Source organism: Haliotis rubra, unplaced genomic scaffold, assembly GCF_003918875.1.
Source record: "Haliotis rubra isolate DU_JTF1 unplaced genomic scaffold, ASM391887v1 Scf569, whole genome shotgun sequence".
NCBI classification, from domain to species: Eukaryota; Metazoa; Mollusca; class Gastropoda; order Lepetellida; family Haliotidae; genus Haliotis; species Haliotis rubra.
Window position 1 is genome coordinate 54,006 of NW_025767267.1, and position 21,213 is coordinate 75,218.

Consider the following 21,213-nt stretch of genomic DNA (forward strand, 5'->3'; position numbering starts at 1 on the left):
AGAGTTGAAGGTAGCAGTCACGATGTGTGCACTTATATCACGCGCGTGAAATATACGTGTGCATGCACGTGTAAGTTTGTTCTTACGGGAGTGTCTTTGTGTGTCCATGTGTGTAGTTGTCTCTGTCCATGTATGTATGTATGTATGTATGTATGTATGTATGTATGTATGTATGTATGTATGTATGTATGTATGTATGTATGTATGTATGTATGTATGTATGTATGTATGTATGTATGTATGTATGTATGTATGTATGTGTGTGTGCATGTGTGTAATGCACGTGTCTGTGTTCTATGTATGTATGTGCATGTATGTATGTGTATGTATGTATGTATGTATGTATGTATGTATGTATGTATGTATGTATGTATGTATGTATGTATGTATGTATGTATGTATGTATGTATGTATGTATGTATGTATGTATGTATGTATGTGTGTATGTATGTATGTATGTATGTATGTATGTATGTATGTATGTATGTATGTATGTATGTATGTATGTATGTATGTTATTATACGTGTACGTGTACGTGTGTGTGTGCATGTGTGCATCTGCGTGCATCTGTATGTGTGTGCCTGTCTGTGTGATTGTGTCTATGTGTGTACATGTGTTATTCACATGCATGTACACCCGAGCCTACCGGTCCTATTTTATCCCTTTAAATACTGAGAGTACATTAAGCATCGTGGTATTGCCTATTCACTCACTAAAACATTGCATAGAAGATGGAAGAATGTATCTATATTAGACAACATGCTCTCCTGGTGATATTTACACGTGTGTTATCCACATGCATGTATACCCGAGCCTGCCGGTCCTATTTTATCCCTTTAAATACTGAGAGTCCGTGGTATTTTATCCCTTTAAATACTGAGGTGATATTACATTAAGCATCGTCGTATTGCCTATTCACTCACTAAAACATTGCATAGAAGATGGAAGAATGTATCTATATCAGACAACATGCACTCCTGGTGATATTTATATGAGTTATTATACTAGGAATGCAAGAGTGTTTCATGTTCTGACTGACTTCATAGTATAGTTACACATACAGCCTTTGGAATAACTATTCACTTCCTGGCTTGATTATTGCTGCTCTTTTCAATACAAGGAACCCTGACAGATGACGCATTTGATGAAGAACTTGTCACTAAACTGAGAGAGATAAACCCTGACCCCGTTTGGAGTCGTAATGGTTAGTTTAAGGCACTACTCTGAACCTCGTATGGACGTGAGGGAGGTGGTGTGTGTGTGTGTGTGTGTGTGTCTGTGTGTCTCTCTCTCTCTCTCTCTCTGTGTGTCTCTCTCTCTCTGTGTCTCTCTCTCTCTCTCTCTCTCTCTCTCTCTCTCTCTCTCTCTCTCTCTCTCTCTCTCTCTCTCTCTCTCTCTCTCTCTCTCTCTCTCTCTCTCTCTCTCTCTCTCTCTCTACATTGTTTAGGGGTGACCTTGCATGGTTGTTTTCACCAACGTGACTACATGAGTACATTACGTGTGCAATACAACCTGACACGGTTAAAGCACTCATGATAGACCTGTGTTCCACATATTATGTACATAGTGATACGTGAGTGTTCTGACATATCACGTGGTAACCAAACGACCTTCAACCCTGATTACATTCTGGCTACACAGTAGATATAAACCTGTACCTCACGTCAACCTGTCACTCTCAGGATACGTCGAACCATACGGAGGGTTTCATGTATAAATTACTTTAACGGACAAGGAAATCTCGCAGATTTTTGTACAGTTCACAAGATGGCCAAGTTCAACTGCATGTCATGGTTGCTGACATCTATCTCCCTAATATCTTTCTGTAATGGCCAGGACAGTATTGTGTACGTTCTGAACAAACTGGAACAGTTCGAGAAGGATCTACTTGATAATAAGATGGATATGCTTGCTATGGAGAAACGGATACTTAACACCATAGGTGTTACCAAGACGTCCTTGACAGCTGAGTTAAAGGAAAACATACGGGATGAAGTGAGAGAAGCCATGGCCGAGATTCTACAAGGAGAGTCTCTTCAAGACATGGTGAAAAGTCAGGTTGTCTCTGAATTGCGGCATCTGAAGCAGGGCTATCATCAAATGAAGAGGCAGTTGCACCATGTCTCAAGATCGCTCGGTGATTTCCAGAACGAGACGACCGTATTTCACGACTCTCTCCTGAAGAAGGCAGTTATGTCGAATCGAGAGAATTCGTATGATATCTGTATGAGAGATAAGCATAAACTGGAAAAAGCACTACAGAGAAGTGACGCTTCCACTGCCAATCTCAAATCTCAAATTACGACATTGAAGGAGACGTGTCAGTCACATATGTCAAAGCTGACATCAAATGTCACGGTGTCTCCTTCTACCCCCGCTCCTCTAGATGTTACACCAGCCTCCAGGACATCTGTGTCAACAACGACACTCAGACCACAGGAGGAGAAAAGTAGGATTTTGATAGCTCCAATGTGGTCAGATACGCCACATCAGTTCCGTCAACTCAACATTCACAGTAACTCCCTGAGTGTCTATCAGTACCACACCATGAAGCAGGTCAAATGTATTGCATATACAACAAAGACAAGGAAACTTCTCATAGGGTTAGGCAGCCCTGATAAGATAGTGTCATCTACCCTGGATACACGTCACGTGACGGTATTAAGAGAACATGTACGGACATATGGCATGACAGTGGATGAAGATCGGGACATCGTATTTATAGCCACCTTCAGACCACAATACTCAATCAGCCGCATGTCTACACAGGGGAAAGACTTCACTGCCATCATTGACTTATCCAAGTACGGTAGTGTTCCAAGGCAAATATCTCTTGACACAAAGAGAAGGAGGATATATGGTTGTAATGAAGGGAAACTGTTCACTGTGACATATGATGGTCAAGGTCTGACAACATTAGCCACAGGAAGCGGTATGTATGCTGTAACCCTGGATCAGACAGCAGGTGTGTTGTATTATGGTGTACAGAAGAAACTGATGAAGATGACTGTGTCCAACAATGTGAGTACAGAGGTCACTACACTGAACGCCGTCCCCTGGAACCTGGGGCTGTATAGCGGCACCATCTACTACAGTAGCCATGATTCTCCTATTGTAGGAGCAGTTGATGTGACATATAACACTGTGGCATATACTCTCCAGTCAGTCAGTATGAAGGGGAACAAGTGTTTACGGTATGTGTTTGATTCCCTAAGTGTATCAATCGCATCGTGTTTTCTCTCTATATTCCGATCTCATCCACCCTGGGAAACTGATTTTAAGATTACATATGTCCCATAGAATGTAGCTTATGTTGCAATGTTAGTTTGCTGTAGGTTTCATCAATAAATATCTTATGACAGTTTTATTGCTGGTAAATTTTATTGGTTGCACCACTCAACACTTCCTTCCAGTGATTGAAGCTCTTTTATGACCACGTTTTCGGGAACAAGAACAGTTCCAAGAGGGCATCATTCTTCCCAGTGTGTGTCACAGTACGTCGGTATCTGCACGTCGGTACTTGATTTTGCTAAGACGAAATTAAAATACCAATCTGTTTTCGGTCTCGTTTCAATATATCCTTGGTCAGTTGTTAAGCAAACCATGGGTTTCCGAGGAAACGCATTAACCTTGACTTCAGGGCAGGCTTTCGGAGGTTAATTCATTAACCGTTATGAAAGGAAAGGGTTGTAACGAGGTCAATGAGGTTCGTTTCATGCTGGATTCAATAATGCTCACTATATATAACCCTATAAAACTATACACGCATTGCAAGCCCATATATCTACCTTCAAAATGAGACATCTATAGATCACAAAACAGCCAGGATGTTCGGAAGCTCGAAAACTCATGATTTGTCGATTCGAAGAGGAAATCCCTGCTCAGAATTTGTAATTTCATGCGTAGTTATGGGGCAACCAAGTATGTATAATGGATATCAAATAATTAAACTCACAATGTCACGCCTTTTCGACAATATTTTGGCCTATGTTTTAGATATTGTGGGGCATATGCCCTCACTTTAGTTTCCTATTGATGTAATAAAGACTGATTATCCCTTACGACTTGCCTGCAATCGATAATTGAACCTCCGGGGCGAACCACTTCCAAACAGAAACACTTGCCATACAGGGAATGTAAATGATTGCTCCGTACATCGAAAACTGTCGCACGCGGTGTTGTCAGTATTTACCGAACTGGTTTCAATCACAGAGGATGGATGTTATCGAACCACGGTGCTTTGGGAATTCGTACATCTTCAATGGGTATCCACTGATGCTTTGGGATCGGACGGGTAACCTAGTGGTTAAAGCGTTCGCTCGTCACGCCGAAGACCCGGGTTCGATTCCCCACATGGTACAATGTGTGACGCCCATTTCTGGTGTTCCCCGCCGTGATATTGCTGGAAAATTACTAAAAGCGGCGTAAAACCATACGCACTCACTAACTCACTGATGCTTTGCTGTAAAACATAAATAACATAAATAAATGATAATTCAAATTAGGGTTTTTTTATTAATCGATACTGCTTATGTTGCTCGAGACCATTATTATTCTTCATGGGGGCTATTTGCATAAACTTGTACACACATCTGTTTATTGATTTTATCAAGGTTAGGTTACACGTGTCATCTTCAGATTGTGCCTCAACTGGCATAGCTGGGGATAAGAAATAAATAAATGAATAAGTAGCTAACATATCTATGCGTGCAACAGTTTCAATTGGTGGCGAGTCCGTTTTGGTCTGTTGACGTCATTCAAACGATTTACAAGTGGAATGGAATGTTGGACAGAGTGACATTGACAAAAAGTAATATAGTCAGAATATATACATTACATAGAAAAAAGGTGCTGTGGGTAGCGAAGTGGATAAAGTGTTCGCTCTCCACGCCGGGTTCCATACCTCAAATGGGTACAATGTGTGAGGTCCATTCCTGGTGTACCCCTGCCGTGATATTTCTGGAATAGTTTCATGAATCGATATGCATCACGATACCCATGTCACGATACCTATTTTCGCGGCATTATTGCGTAAATTTAGTTTATATTTTGAACATTAATGTTTCATAATAACTTTCCATGGAAAGATCAACATTTTTTATTTTCAGATATTAAAAAGTTCTAATTTCCCATCTTTGTGCATGAAAAATAATCATTTATAACTCTCATAACATCAAAAAACATGATACATTTGCAAAATGTAAACAATACATAAACATATTTAAACCGATACTTTCAAAACTAAATATCGATACAGTTTTGAATGCATTTATAATTGTAACGTCTTAGAAAAAGTATCGATGCTTATCTGTAAAGGATTTTACCTGTTATTGTTTGAGATTCTCATCTGAATTTTCAATCTGTCGTGAAATAACAAATAGTTTTCTTATCTCCCGTTGGTTTCTTTTACGACAAGCCTGGGTTGCTGAAGACCAGTTCTTGCCCGGATCTTCAGGGCTCAGTCTGCTTTTCAGGTGTATAGCGATTACAATGAAAGTAAGGTAATAGGTGACTATTATATTAATATATATTATTATCATATATAGATTTGTGTCACAAAGCACAGATTTAAACATATATACTAATCCTGATCGATAAGATTGTGGAAGTTAAAAATGTGGCAATTCTTAAGTGCTGGTACTTCTGATTTCATGATACGCCATCAAAACACATATCTGCTATTACATCCCGCATGTGATTGGACATGGTTCATACAAGTAACAATCCCACGAAGCATCAGATACCTGGGCCGAAACGGCCGCTCCATTAATAAGCTCACACGTGACTTCCGATTCATACCGGATGTTGAATCCTGCGCATGCGATATCGCGTTCACACTCGGAAGCACATGCCGCTCTGCCATGGCTGCCGATGTTCATGGTTCTGCTGGGTGGCTTGTTAAAACGTTTGCCGTCATACTGGACAAATGATGCACCTAGGAAAAAACGCACAAAGGATAAGAAAGTTAATTTTGGTTTACAGGGGGTTGTTATACTTGCCGACTTCTGTCGCAAAAATTGCTTTTGTCTGAATATTCTGACGAAATTCACATCGCATTTTATGGCGGATTAAATTTTTCAAAACAATTCCTAAAGGGCAAAAACAATGGTTTAAGCTTCTTATCTTTATCTTTCGTTCTGAATCCGTGGAAGGAAAAATATTGTGACAAATACACGCGAAACAATGTGCAGAAAGCAGCGAACCAAAGTCAGTGTAGAGATATCCTTCTAAATTCAAAATAACATATCTTGTGACTCATTGAGATACATTTCTCTAATTACACGCTACTGTGAAAAAACAACAACCAAATATGATGATTTTTACAGTTCAGAACAGACACTATACATTCTTCATCTTTAGTCATTTCTGGTAAAAATATTTGAGTTCTGAGTGAACAGTTCGGGTGTATGGGTTCTGTCGGGTTTGTTTGTTTGTTTGTTTGGGGTTTGTTTGTTTGTTTGTTTGTTTGTTTGTTTGTGTTTGTTTGTTTGTGTGTGTGGGTTTGGCCCTGCTATGGAAAAGGTTACCTATTTTGCAGTCCGTTGTTGATTACCTTTTGGGTTCAATTTTTGGAAAGCTTTTAGCTTAGTGAGTTTGAAAAAATCATTCCTCATTCATCAAACATCTATGAAGGTAATAAAGTCGAAGACTCCGAGTTTATCACGAACATATATATGTTTATGAATCACTATCAAATAGTGAGTGAGTTTAGTTTTACGCCGCACTCCAAATTGATGGCGTCTAATTTTATTGACTGAATATCAAACAGAGATGATACCAGTGTTTGCGTAAAGGTGAGGGTATCCTGCCCCACCAGTGACGCTACACAACATGTAGGTGAATGACAAATGTTTCTACAAGACACACTTACATGTCGTTAGTCTCGATATTTGCACGCCAAACACCTCGACCTCGCACAGCTGAAATGGGCCGTTATGGTGTTCCGATATCTCGCCAGAGACACGTAGGAATCGTCCAGTGACGGCGTTGTCGCAGGGAAGGGGGAGGGTCACACCAGGAGTAGTGACGCTTCCTGGATAGTAATGGCACCTTTGGGAAACTGCCGTGGGATGTATGGAGGGGTCTATCTCGTACACATCAATGGAGAAATCGCGAAGTCTCCCAGCTGAAAGTATAACAAGTAACCAAATTTCTATGTGGTTTGGTTTGGTGTTTGTTTACGCTGCACTCAGCAATGTTCCATGTACATGTATATATTTAAACACACCCACATTCACACGAATACAGATATATGGCGGCAACATCTAGGTAATCGAACCTAGACCAGACAATCCAGTGACTGATATAATGAGCACCATCCATGTAATGTCTATAGATGGCACCAGAACGCGTTTTCAGTATTACCACTATAAGCTGAACGATAGTGTTGGAACTATCCAGTTTCTACAGTCAATACACATCGTCTCTAATAGTGTATCTGCGAACAGAGCAAGTCAGTTTGTTTCCTCCACATTAAGCAGCATTCCAGCATTGTCAAGTCAGATTACCCAAACATTATTGCACCCTGGTTGTCTCCATGGTGTAGAAGATTGTGCAGACTAACATTTAGTCCTTGAAATTAGCAATTTAAAAAATATATATATACTCTCCCAAAAAAGAAACGCATATAGGAATTTCAACTGTATTTTTATGTATATTTTGAAACATCTTGTAGGCTTTATGAGTCAAATGAAATATAGCGAAATTGCAAACTGGGAATGCAGACTTATCCGTCTTTGGCACCAACTTGAGGAAAGTCAGTTGGAGTGCCACATGGAGACGTGTGGTGGTGCTGAAGTCAATACCTCGTGTGACCACCGTGGGCATCCAGAACTGCAATGCATCGCCTCGGCATCGAACGAATAAGTCTCAGAATCTCATGTTACCCAATCGCAGCCCACTCTGCCTGTAGTGCCTGTGCGAGTTGCTGAAGTGTCTGGGGCTGAGGGTTACGGCGTTGCACCCGTCTGTCCAGGGCATCCCACAGATGTTCGATCGGGTTTAAGTCCGGTGATCTTGAGGGCCAGGGGAGCACATTGATGTTGTGGTTCTGGAGGAAGTCTCTAGTGTGACGTGCTGTGTGGGGCCTGGAATTGTCCTGTTGAAACAACTCCCTCTGGCGATCAATGATTGGAAGGAGGTGTGGGCGTAGGATTTCGTCACAGTACCGTTGAGCTGTCAGGTTGCCCTGGATCATCACCAAATCACTTCTCCTACGGCAGGTGATCGCTCCCCACATCATAACACTGTCCCGGCCGAATATGTCCACCTGGGGAACGCAAGCGTCGGCCAAACGTTCACGTCGACGTCTGTACACCCGCATTCTTCCATCGCGTCGTTCCAATAGAAATCGTGATTCATCACTGAACCAGATTCTACGCAAATTCGGTAGGTTCCAGGCCTGAACGTTGGTGCACCATTGAACTCGATGTCGACGATGTTGTTGTCGAAGCACAGGGCCAAAATAAGGTCTTCTGGCACGTAAACCAGCCTCTCTCAACCTGTTCCTGACGGTCTGTGCAGAAAGCCTCCTCAATCCGGGTATTTGTCGAGCGGTACTGGTCGCCGTAGCTGTTCGATGACGCAGGTGATGTACCCGGATGTAGCGATCTTGCGCCGCAGTGGTCGCTCGAGGTCGCCCACTACGAGGGGCATCTGCTACCACATTCTGCCGGTGATATCGCTCCCAGAGCCGTGAAATGGTGCTTTGGTGAACATTCATGCGTCGGGCAACTGCACGTTGAGACTGGACAGCTTCAAGCATTTTGCGTTCGTCAACAATATTACAGTGAATAATCGACAGACAGCGATCAACCTTTTATACCCATCATTGAGACTATCTGATCCCCAACTTTCACGTGCATTGCTTGTGAATTGTGTATTCTGTGACACTACACGCCGAAATTGAAAATCATGCTGTTAAATACGGGTATTTTACGGATGGTGCGTTTTGTTGTGATGTTTCAAAACATAAACACCATAGGACTCATAAACAGAGCAAAACCTTTTGTAAAATGAATCAAGTTTTAATTCATTGCTACATGAAATTGCTATTTTCATGATGCGTTTCTTTTTGGGGAGAGTATATATTGTAATCTTGAAATATAAAGAAAAGGTACCCAGACACTTTCTTATTGAAACTCACCGCCGCCATATAGCTGGTATATTGCTGAGTGCGGCGTAAACCTTAACTCACTCACTCACTCTTATTGAAACTGTGGTAATCTAGACTTGCAGATTTTGGGGGTCTGTACGACTAATATAATGATTGTGTGGTTTCCTTGAAATAGGATCTTTATTCAGTCTTACACCAGGGACAGTATCTACAAAGCATTCGTAGCATTACGTCATTCGTAAGCCCATGATAAAAAGTATAGCCGTACGAATGTTCGTAACGTTATGAACGCTTTGTGGATCGGAACCAGGAAATGTGATTTTGTATCATACTCACGACAGCAGTCCTTTCTATTCGTGACCTTGACCTTCGTCACCATGACCTTGCCTTGCAAATCGACTTGCCACCAGGGGTCTATGTCACCAAGGGCAAGGCAACTTCCGCCGCCCCACGATGTCAAATCTGGACGTCCGTCATTTATCACACTAGGTGCTCTGTTCCTGTAATTGATGCGTTTGATGGCTTGTTTTCAGCTAAGTTAATCTCTGGGGAAAAACAAAGGGGCATGATATTCAAAGAGATGCTATTTGGCTGAGAACCATGAAAGTTCTCTTACCCTAAAACACACCTTACAAGGAGAGGATATTCCTAAAAAGAATACCAGAATATGTACTCAACTAAGAAAGTGTAATCCCAATAATAAAATATGTTACATTTGACCACTTTCTAAATGGCACTGTGTATTCATAGCTTTCGTCCGTGCCAATTTACACTCATCATAGGGGTACGCAATGCCCGCAGTCTAGACTACCAGCTGTCCATTTTGTGTGCTGGAGATAACATATGTAACATTTGACCACTTTCTAAATGGTATTGTGTATTCATTGCTAGAGATGCTATTTGGCTGACAACCATGAAAGTTGTCGGACCATATCATACACCTCATGAGGAGAGAATATTCCTAGAGATGCTATTTGGCTGACAACCATGAAAGTTGTCGGACCATATCATACACCTCATGAGGAGTGGATATCCCTGGAGATGTTATTTGGCTGACAACCATGGAATTTCTGAGATAATAAAAATAACCCTTATCAGGTTAGGATATTCCTTAAGATGCTATTTGGCTGACAACTATAAATGTTCACGGACCATAAATAGGGAAACAGGTATTTGCCAATACGACCAGTGAAGATCCGGGTTAGAATTGATCTTCGGTCAGTAAGTGGCGACCAAGGGTCAGACTCGTTGACTTGGCTGACACATGTCATCGTATCCCAACTGCGTAGATTGATGCCCATGCTATTGATCACTAGATTGTCTGGTCCAGACTCGATTATTTACAGTCCGCCGCCATATAGCTGGAATATTGCTGACACAACAATTTGTTAAACAACAAATAAGCTTGATACCAAGTGAATGTCCGGTTTAGAACTGAGCTTTAGGAACCCATGCTTGTAACAAGAGGTTCGGGTGTAGAGGCTCGCTCAACTTATATATGTTTCCAACCAAACCATAATACAAAAACTGACATACAATGACATAAATCAGTATATAATGTCGAATGATGTTGACATACCTGCTTCAGCATGGTAAATATGGACCACAATCACACATACACCTGTGAACACTCTGCACGCCATTTCACTCTGGGCTTCTTCTCTTCGCCAAGGAAAGTATTTGACAAAGCGAGCACCTGCTGTAACCTGGATGCGCCTTCTGAAACGCATCTTTTGCTACAGTATACTATCCCCACGGTCCACCAAGTCGGGTTAGTTTACACTTGCAATTAGACCCGTTTTGTCAATAATGTATTCAAACTCTCAGCGATCGTACTAGGCAACCTACAATCATTAATTGTTATATGCAAATTATGTAAATAGAAGAGTTACCAGTTTGGTAAAATATGCATGACCTCAGAGTCAATTAAGTGATCTTTTTATATGACTTTGCTCATTACACTGTTTACGGCAGATAATCGATAATCAATAACAATACAAAAGTATGTCACAAACGTTGCTGTTGTTAATTGCCGTCCTCCATTACATGACGGTGGACTGGAAGCAATGAAACAAAAACAGTTAATCGAAATATCAGCTTATTTGTTTTCAGAATTTCTAGGGTTTTTCTCGTAACTTTGAGAAAGGTTTCGTGATAGTTGGAATATATTTTAGCATGGCTGTCTATGGGATATATTAAAAGTTGTACTTATATATGGTGCTTAATCAGGTGTCATTTGATAACTAATCAACGGAAAGATGAAATAAAATTATGTACACGTAGCTGATAATGATTTCCAAGATGTATGCAAAATGGACTATCAGGGCGGGGTACACCAGAACTGGACTTCACATTGTACTAGAATTGTATACGTAGAATGGTACAGAACAGACGTTTATGTAAGGAAAAGAAACAGAGGCCATTGAATCCCTTGTCTAAATTATTATATGCATATTCATATCAGATAGACGAAAATACAATATGATTCCAACTAAATGCCTGCAAATTTCTAAACCGCATATGTTTCAGTATCACATTCTTCACCATATTTTACCAACAAATTATTTTAATTATTTTTTTTAATGGGATACGTAGACGGCAATATATGTGTTCATCATCGGTTTTGGTATTGCAACCACGTTGAAGAATGGGTCAACCAGAAAGCCGATTTATCCATTAAACTCAATAAGAAAGATACATTTCTTGTCTCTCCGCTACCCAATTTTGGACCAATTAATCTTTTAATAATTGTATGCAAAGAATTTATTTTCATTTTTTATCATATGGAAACAATCATTTTTTAAATGATTCAGGAGGAACTCAAAAGCTTTCATTACTTTAATACACAGCAAAATTGTACGGACATCTGAACCAATTTACTAAATTCGGGTCGTTTTGTTTATATAGAAAATTCTAATTCAACTTAGTATGTAACACGAGTTCTGATTGGTCAATGCTATAAATTTCCGACCGTATAATCAGCATATACGGTCGCAATTTGAAAACCGATTCACCGAAACCTTTGAATGTATCCCTACACTATTGGGGTAACGCTGTTTCGCAGGACATTGTCATTTGCAGAAGCCATTGGTCAATTAACTCCCCTATCCAGCTAAAATGGGTGGAATTTGTGTTAAAAAAGACAAAACAGTATCAAAAGTTTAATTTTAAGTTCAAACAACTTACTCGCAACGGGCTGTTGACCCAACACTGTTAGATCATGAAACAAGGTTTATGACGTCATTATGGAGACTGACGTCACCTGCGATGACGTCATTTGACAACAGAACTGATAATGGCCCGTAGTTGAGGAATCAGCGGGCCGCTCATTTCTGTAACTAGAGGGCGGCAAATTTAACGTTATATCGGCACGCGTCGCCGATATAACTAAATTTGCGGCTATATAACCACCGGTATACGTCCCCAATTCGTCAAACACAGTACAGTTATCCCCTAAGTATATATATGTGCAACCATGTATAAATGCAACAAAAATAAAGAATTATTTTTTTTAAATATTCACATCAGGTTGGACTGTAACGGATAACTAAGTTATTGCGTGGAGCCTTTCATAAATATCGACAAATAAAGTAATATTATCTTTGATTTACAGTGCAATTGCTGGACAAGTTTGAAAACAGACACATGTTCCTAATACCGATCGACATTTCTAACAATGTTATGATAATGCGGCGAATATATAGACACAAAGTCAAAGATAGAAGAGATGCATTTGTATTTTTCTTCAGCATTCATTGATTTGATTATGGAGTGCAATTTTCTCACAGACCCCAATCGAAACAACTTGACAAGCATCCCATTTCTGTGTCCACAGTCAACAACGGTCGTTTGGTCAACAAAGGAATATTAGAACTCTCTCATATCATTTCGATAGTTGTTGGTTCTGGAGTGTAGTACAAAGATTGCACCCAAGGTTAAATGGTCTTCCCTTAAACAAACCTTTATCAGTGATCTGTCTGTCATTGATCTTCTGTTGTGGTTGGATTGTTCTTTTACGCTGCAATCAGCAATATCATAGCAATGTGGGGGCGGTCTGTAAATGATCGAGTGAGTGAGTGAGTGAGTTGAGTTTTACGCTGCAATCAGCAATATCATAGCAATATGGGGGCGGTCTGTAAATGATCGAATGAGTGAGTGAGTGAGTTGAGTTTTACACTGCAATCAGCAATATCATAGCAATATGGGGGCGGTCTGTAAATGATCGAGTGAGTGAGTGAGTTGAGTTTGACGCTGCAATCAGCAAAATCATAGCCATATGGGGGCGGTCTGTAAATGATCGAGTCTGGATCAGACAATCCAGTGATCAACAGCATGAGCATCGATCCGCGCAATTGGGAACCGATGACATGTTTCAACCAAGTCAGCGAGCCTGACGACCCGATCCAATTAGCCGCCTCTTACGACAAGCATGGGTTACTGAAGGTTCATTCTAACCCGGATCTTCACGGGTGTGTAAATGATCGAGTCTAGACCAGACATTCCAGTGATCAACAGCATGAGCATCAATATACACAACTGGGATACGATGACATGTGCCAACCAAGTCAGCGACCATGACCACCCAATCCCATTAGCCGCCTCTTACGACAATAATGGGCTGCTGAAGGAAAGCCAGATTGTGAAAGACTCAGTAAAGATCTTGGAAAACCAGATGTCTAGTGTTACAGTGATCTAAGTAATTGCTGACGTCTTCGGGTGTACCTTTGTATTGGAAAAGTGACACCTTCAGCAACTCATTTCTTGAAAAGTACACTCTTTCGTTACATCATAAAATTAAAGGACCTGCTAAGCTTCAGTGGCACATTTCTGTACTTCGTTTGGGACTGACAGGATCGCGTGGGCAGGCTAGCTGACTAGATCGATGCATATCATCGCATCCCAGTAGCGTAGATCGATCGCCGTCATCCAAACTTCTCCGTTACTCAAGCAACACATAAACAAACAGCTTCATTCTTAATTTCCGGTCCATCCTGCAAATCGTTTGTGAAAGTTTTTCGCATATTTATCATACCACTTATTCTCATTATTCTGGAGCTGAGTGCGGCGTAAAACTAAACTCACTCACTCACTCATTATTTTCGTCCTTTGTTCCCGAATCATGAACCTGTGAACATCCGGGTTACAACTGGTCTTCAGCAACCAATTCTGACGTCATTTAGCCAAACATTGTTGAGTGCACTGCAAAACAACAAATACACAAAATTACAATATATGGAGATTTGACAATGCGTTACCGTGTAAAACCCTCAGCAAATATTACGACTAGGGCTGGGACGGGTCCAAATTTTCTACCCGGGTACCCCACCCCCTATTACCCTACCCTACCCGGATACCTGTTATGTTAATTCCTGACATCAGATTTGCAAGAAATGGCAATACATTTCTCAATTCGGGATCTAAAATTTCGAGTTTTTCAATATCTTAACCATGTATTATATTCAAAAGAAGTGACTGTAAATATTATGTGTAAATCTTCAAAGACAATACAACCTTTTAATCATGAAAGAATAACATTTTACATTGTTTAATCTATATGTCACATGATCATAACGGGTCCGGGTATTGAGATTGGTACCGGGTCCAACTCATTACCCACCCGTCCCGGGTATCCGGGTTACCCGTCCCACCCTTAATTATGACACCCTTTCTTTCGTCGCCGGGGACGTGGGGTAGCACAGTGGTTAAAACGTTGGTTCGTCACTCCGAAGACGTTGGTTCGAATCCCTTCACAATGTGTGGAGCCCATTTCTGGTTTCTGATATTGCTGAAATATTGCTCCTTCGTCGCCTATCTAGAAAAACTCTGGTGTTGTCTGGCTTGACGCAACTGAAATGCTTGAAATTAAATGTTTTCGATAGTGAATGTAATTTGTGTCACCAAAGTTATGAGGCTGTCACGTGAGGCACTATTGCTTGAATCAGTGCTCGTGTACCCGTGTTTCAGGCAAGTGTCAACGGGGTGATAACTGATCTTCAGCAACCCATGTTTGTCTTAAAAGGCAACTAACGGGGTCGGGTGGTCAGACTCGCTGACTTGGTTTATGTGTGTCACAGCATCCGAATATTGCGTACATTGATGATGATGATGATGATGGTGATGGTGATGACTAGACTGTCTGGTCAAGACTCGATTATTTACAGACCGACGTCACAAAGTTGGGGTATTGCCAAGTGCGGCGTTAAACAACAAACAAAAAAGGAAAAAATCTTTCAAGCTTGGTAAAAGACTTGTTTTTTCTGTTTATGAAGATAGCCCGCTGAGACCATCTGCCAAGATACCCACCTCAGTTAACAGCATGCTGTATCGACCAGTCGTTGTTCCATCCCCTTACTGCCAAGCACGAGGCAGGGTAACAACAAGTACCATCTCATAACGTCTTTACGTACGGGGATCGAACCAGCGATCTTAAGCTGTCGAGCGGACACTGTATCCACTACATTTGTCCATTTCAGGTATCCCTAGTCGTGATGTTGCTAGAATATTGCAAAACGCGGCGTAAAACCATACTCACTCCCTCAACGTTCTTTCACAAAGTAAATGTCAATGCTTCAACAACGCAACAACAGTTCCTTTACGACTTCGGCAAAGAGGTAGTTTTTACAGTTGCGAGAACTTTGGTCTTAACGTGAAAAACCAGCAATGACATGGATATAGATTAATGTATTTGAACTCTGTTTACACGTGCAAGTGTGTTCAAATTACAAGGCTTTAGAACTCGAGACAGGGACCACACGCGTTTATGTAAAAGCGTTATGTTCAAGCAGGTAGCTGTTCTCCTCTTTCGTTAGTTCAGGAACAGGTGCGCTATTGACTTATTTAGTGAAATAGATGCGTTGTGGTTGAATGTACATTGCAGGAACAACAACGTGTCCTCAGGTTGGAATTTGTTTTCAGCAAACCATGCTTGTCGTAAGAGGCGACTACCAGGATCTCGGTGTCATGCACGCCGACTTGGTTGGTGCATTTAATCGTATCCCAGTGTATCGTTGCTCATGATGTCAATCACTGGATTGTTTGGTTCTGATTTGATTATATACAGACATGTATCATTTAGCTGGAATATTTCAGGTTGTGGCGCTAAATAACGAGCAGAACCTAATAATCACGATATAAGACGATATAAGGCAGTCACTATATATACTGAAAAATTCAAGCATTCCTTTATTATTTTCCAGTTTTCATCACCAAAGCGCTATTCAAAGCTGGTGATGAAAACGGGAAAACATTAAAGCAACGCTTGACTTTTTCTGTGATCCTTTATTTGTTTCTCTCAGTATATATAATAATAAATAATAATAATGATGAAAATTTATATAGCGGTAAATCCATCCACTAAGCGGGTGCTCAAAGCGCTACAAAATAATAATATTTGAGTAGAGTTAATAGTGCAGTGAAAAGAGATGAGTTTTAAGCTCTGATTTGAACACATCAACTGATGGGGACAGTTTTAGGCGAGGGGCAGTTCATTCCACAGCGATGGAGCACAAACACTGAAAGATGGCTTTCCATAAGAGGCGAGTCTATAAGAAGGAGTTTTCAATAAGAATTTGCTTTCAGATCGCAGTTGTCTGGATGGTTTGTAGCGGGTTAGCAGTTCACTTAGATATGCCATTTAGACTTGTGTATGTGATACAGAGTAAACACCATACAAGACCTCCCTTTAACAGACCTACGACTGTCGTAGTGCTAAGATCGAATAACCAATTCCCTAGTGTCAACCCATTGCAAATGCAACGACCAAACCTAACTGAAATTGTAATAGACACTGCTGCCCATTGTATCTACATATTACGTGAAATACGCAGTAGTACACTACATTGTTTACGTTTTGTTTGTTTTCTAACGCCGCAGAGGTTGCTGGGGACATGTTGTCTTACCAGAGTCCCTAGGGTTTTCTTGTCTACAGCTACATACAATTGATATATGATAGGGATTGCATAGCATTCTCCAGAGAGGTCATCTACCATCCGCTCTGGATAAATACATCCATGATAAACTTGGAGTTGTTGACGACGGAGGATCACTAGACAATGTGAAGACAAGTCCAATGCAACTTTGATAACTACTTATTCATTTCCCCTTATTGTATGACATGGCATACACTTGCACTCGTCATATTATATTAACTATTTGATTTGCTATGAATGGAAGCCGCGGTGGTTGAGCGGGTTAGGGGTCTGACTTTGTGTCCTGTGTACAAAACCTTAGCGCTAAGGTGATCTTAACTCCCATACCTAATTATAAACTTACGACAGTCTTAGCGCTAAGATTGTTTTGTACAACGCCACCTGGCGATTAGGTGCCTGACTCTGAGGGTGTGGGTTTGAATCCCGGATGGGACTCAGCCAAACAAAAGTGCTAGAATCTGTACTTTACTGAGAAAGTGTAATCCCAAATGTAACATACTCTATGTTTGATTTGCATTTTAATATACTCTCCCCCCAAAAAAACGCATATAGGAATTTCAACTGTATTTTTATGTTTATTTTGAAACATCTTGTAGGCTTTATGAGTCAATGAAATATAGCGAAATTGCACACTGGGAATGCAGACTTATCCGTCTTTGGCACCAACTCGAGGAAGTCAGTTTGAGTGTCACATGGAGACGTGTGGTGGCGCTGAAGTCAATACCTCGTGTGACCACCGTGGGCATCCAGAACTGCACGGCATCGCCTCGGCATCGAACGAATAAGTCTCAGAATCTCGTGTTGCCCAATCGCAGCCCACTCTGCCTGTAGTGCCTGTGCGAGTTGCTGAAGTGTCTGGGGCTGAGGGTTACGGCGTCGCACCCGTCTGTCCAGGGCATCCCACAGATGTTCGATCAGGTTTAAGTCCGGTGATCTTGAGGGCCAGGGGAGCAATTGATGTTGTGGTTCTGGAGTAAGTCTCTAGTGTGACGTGCTGTGTGGGGCCTGGCATTGTCCTGTTGAAACAACTCCCTCTGGCGATCAATGATTGGAAGGAGGTGTGGGCGTAGGATTTCGTCACAGTACCGTTGAGCTGTCAGGTTGCCCTGGATCATCACCAAATCACTTCTCCTACGGCAGGTGATCGCTCCCCACATCATACCACTGTCCCGGCCGAATCTGTCCACCTGGGGAACGCAAGCGTCGGCGAAACGTTCACGTCGACGTCTGTACACCCGCATTCTTCCATCGCGTCGTTCCAATAGAAATCGTGATTCATCACTGAACCAGATTCTACGCCAATTCAGTAGGTTCCAGGCCTGAACGTTGGTGCACCATTGAACTCGATGTCGACGATGTTGTTGTCGAAGCACAGGGCCAAAATAAGGTCTTCTTGCACGTAAACCAGCCTCTCTCAACCTGTTCCTGACGGTCTGTGCAGAAAGCCTCCTCAATCCGGGTATTTGTCGAGCGGTACTGGTCGCCGTAGCTGTTCGATGACGCAGGTGATGTACCCGGATGTAGCGATCCTGCGCCGCAGTGGTCGCTCGAGGTCGCCCACTACGAGGGGCATCTGCTACCGCATTCTGCCTGCGATATCTCTCCCAGAGCCGTGAAATGGTGCTTTGGTGAACATTCATGCGTCGGGCAACTGCACGTTGAGCCTGGCCAGCTTCAAGCAAACCAATGGCGATATGACGGTTGGCTTCACTTAGACGTGGCATTTTGCGTTCGTCAACAATATTCCAAATACAGTGAATAATCGACAGACAGCGATCAACCTTTTATACCCATCATTGAGACTATCTGATCCCCAACTTTCACGTGCATTGCATGTGAATTGTGTATTCTGTGACACTACACGCCGAAATTGAAAATCATGCTGTTAAATACGGGTATTTTACGGATGGTGCGTTTTGTTGTGATGTTTCAAAACATAAACACCATAGGACTCATAAACAGAGCAAATCCTTTTGTAAAATGAATCACGTTATAATTCATTGCTACATGAAATTGCTATTTTCATGATGCGTTTCTTTTTGGGGAGAGTATAGTTGGTTAATAACACTAAATGGAAGATAATAACAATTATCCTACCTTATGTAAGAATGTCCATCTCTGATTGGTTCGCGTGACCTTGAACAAATTACCATGTATGCCCGGTGCACGGCCATACACAGCCCAAGCGGGGTATAAATCTTTGCGATTGTTTTTTCATAACAACATCTTGTTTACTGCATAGAGCGACGTCAAGCTTGATAACGGTGTAAGAATCTTCGCCGAAACGTCGATCTATGCAATAAACAAACTATTGTTGTTCATAAAGGTGTATGTTTCATTATCCATGCATGTAGCAAAAGTACCGTATGTCCTCGTGGTCCCGATTATGGTGATCTATAGCTACCTCACCACAAGAAAAAAATGGTGATTTCCAAAAATTCCCAATTTGGAAATATCATATTTCCCCAAAAAAATTTGAAATTTAGGAAGGATTTTACTGCCACTTCTTTCAATTTCTCCTCAACCCAAGGATCCCCATCAGTGTATAGACTATTTCAGACATCTTTTGTTCTGTTCGAGTTCTTATTGTTGATATACATAGTGCATCTTGCATGTGACACATTTATTCATGAGAACTGCAGGAATAGGCCGTATTTTGATATTATCCATTGTGCTTTATATTAATGTAATTGCATCTGACACGTGTAGAGATACATTTTTGAAAGTTGGGATCATGTTTAAAGTAAGTGTTTTCTATTCGCCGCCCTATGCGATCAACTGGGAACAAATTCTATATAATAGTATAACTTCACTCATCTGCATCCTTCTTGTTCTAAGTGTCAAAAATTGATATTGACTGTCATATTTGCCCCTAGTTGGCCTAGCATTTTCCAAAATATTGTTTTTAAGTGCACGTTACGAGTGATCTTGAATAGGGAAATAATTGTAACTGACTGACTGACTGAGTTTTGGTTTTACGCCGCTTTTAGCAATATTCCAGCAACATCACGGCGGGGGACACCAGAAATGGGCTTCACACATTGTACCCATGTGGGGATTCGAACCCGGGTATTCGGCGTGACGAGCCAACGCTTTAACCACTAGGCTACCCCACCGCCTCAAATAATTGTAATGTTATATTACGTGCTAACATGCTAGTTTTAAATCTGCACCTGTTATTCTGGTCCTTTACTGTCCTTCGTCGACAGGTTTTGAAATCGAACTTTATGTATTAAAAGTGTATAATTTGTTTTGGCTACAATATAGCTTAAATACTGTTGATGTGACTATTTATCCTAGCTCACTCACTCTAACTTGTTATGGCAGTGTCAGACAGTGTAGGTGCCCGACAGATAAACACTGGAAGGACAATCGAACGTGTTACTAAGGGACCGTTCATGATTAATGGCTAGGTGGGCGATGTTGATTTTAGGGGGCCGGGGGAGGGGTGGAGGGGTGTCCCCCAATTTGTTGGGTCGTAGCCCATTAGTCCTACTCCCATTTCTCATACGGCCACTAGTCATACGGAACGGACCTGATTAATTAAAACAACAAAGGCCATGCTCCCTACCATATAATAGACTCGCCCGCTTTTCTTGTGTGAGATCCAACTGCTTGTCAAACATAAGTTAATACGTCGACTCTGCATACCGATTGTTTTGAATACGTTCTTAGAAAAGCGAGGTAAGAATACCATTCCATTTCCGATTCGAATTAAACTATTATGCCAATTTAAGGAAATACTCCATTTGTTTAAAACTTAGTGTCTACTCATGTTGTGGATTGTTTAAGACTAACTGACTAACTACCTATATATTGACCTAAGATGGAAGAATCGTCACTTATTGATCATTATGGCAGGTTTAGTCGAAGTGGAATATGTGACATCAAGGCGAGGCACACGACAAGTTTTGTTTCAAGGTCATCTACACAACAAGAATTTGACAAAAGAACATTGTATTCCCTGGTTGTGCGTCGTGAAAGGGTGCAGAGGCAGAGTGACAACCACTGGCAACTATGTCAGCAACAGCACAGCACACAACCACGGACCCTCAGGATCAAGGCGCTGTGAAGTTCATCAGCAACATCAGGAAGCGAGCTAGAAAGGAGACCATTCCTGTACCGACCCTGTACCAGGACGAACTAGACCTACCGCCGTCTCTTCAGTC

The 21,213-nt window shown here is 41.4% G+C and overlaps 1 protein-coding gene across 1 annotated transcript; it reads left to right on the forward strand.

The window, feature by feature from the left end:
* The first annotated feature begins 1,632 nt into the window (after positions 1-1,632).
* LOC124254224 lies at positions 1,633-3,368 on the forward strand. Its single transcript, XM_046688113.1, has 2 exons — positions 1,633-1,818; positions 1,871-3,368. Exons 1-2 carry the CDS (start codon positions 1,792-1,794, stop codon positions 3,299-3,301), a joined length of 1,458 nt encoding a protein of 485 aa, XP_046544069.1. The 5' UTR covers positions 1,633-1,791; the 3' UTR covers positions 3,302-3,368.
* Positions 3,369-21,213: the final 17,845 nt, after the last annotated feature.

What these genes read in the sequence shown, in the direction of transcription:
- LOC124254224 (XM_046688113.1), top strand. Translation starts at nt 1,792, where the DNA reads ATGGTTGCTGACATCTATCTCCCTAAT. An exon ending in CTGACATCTATCTCCCTAAT is followed by an intron (nt 1,819 to 1,870) that starts ATCTTTCTGTAA and finishes AACAAACTGGAA; the next exon opens with CAGTTCGAGAAGGATCTACT.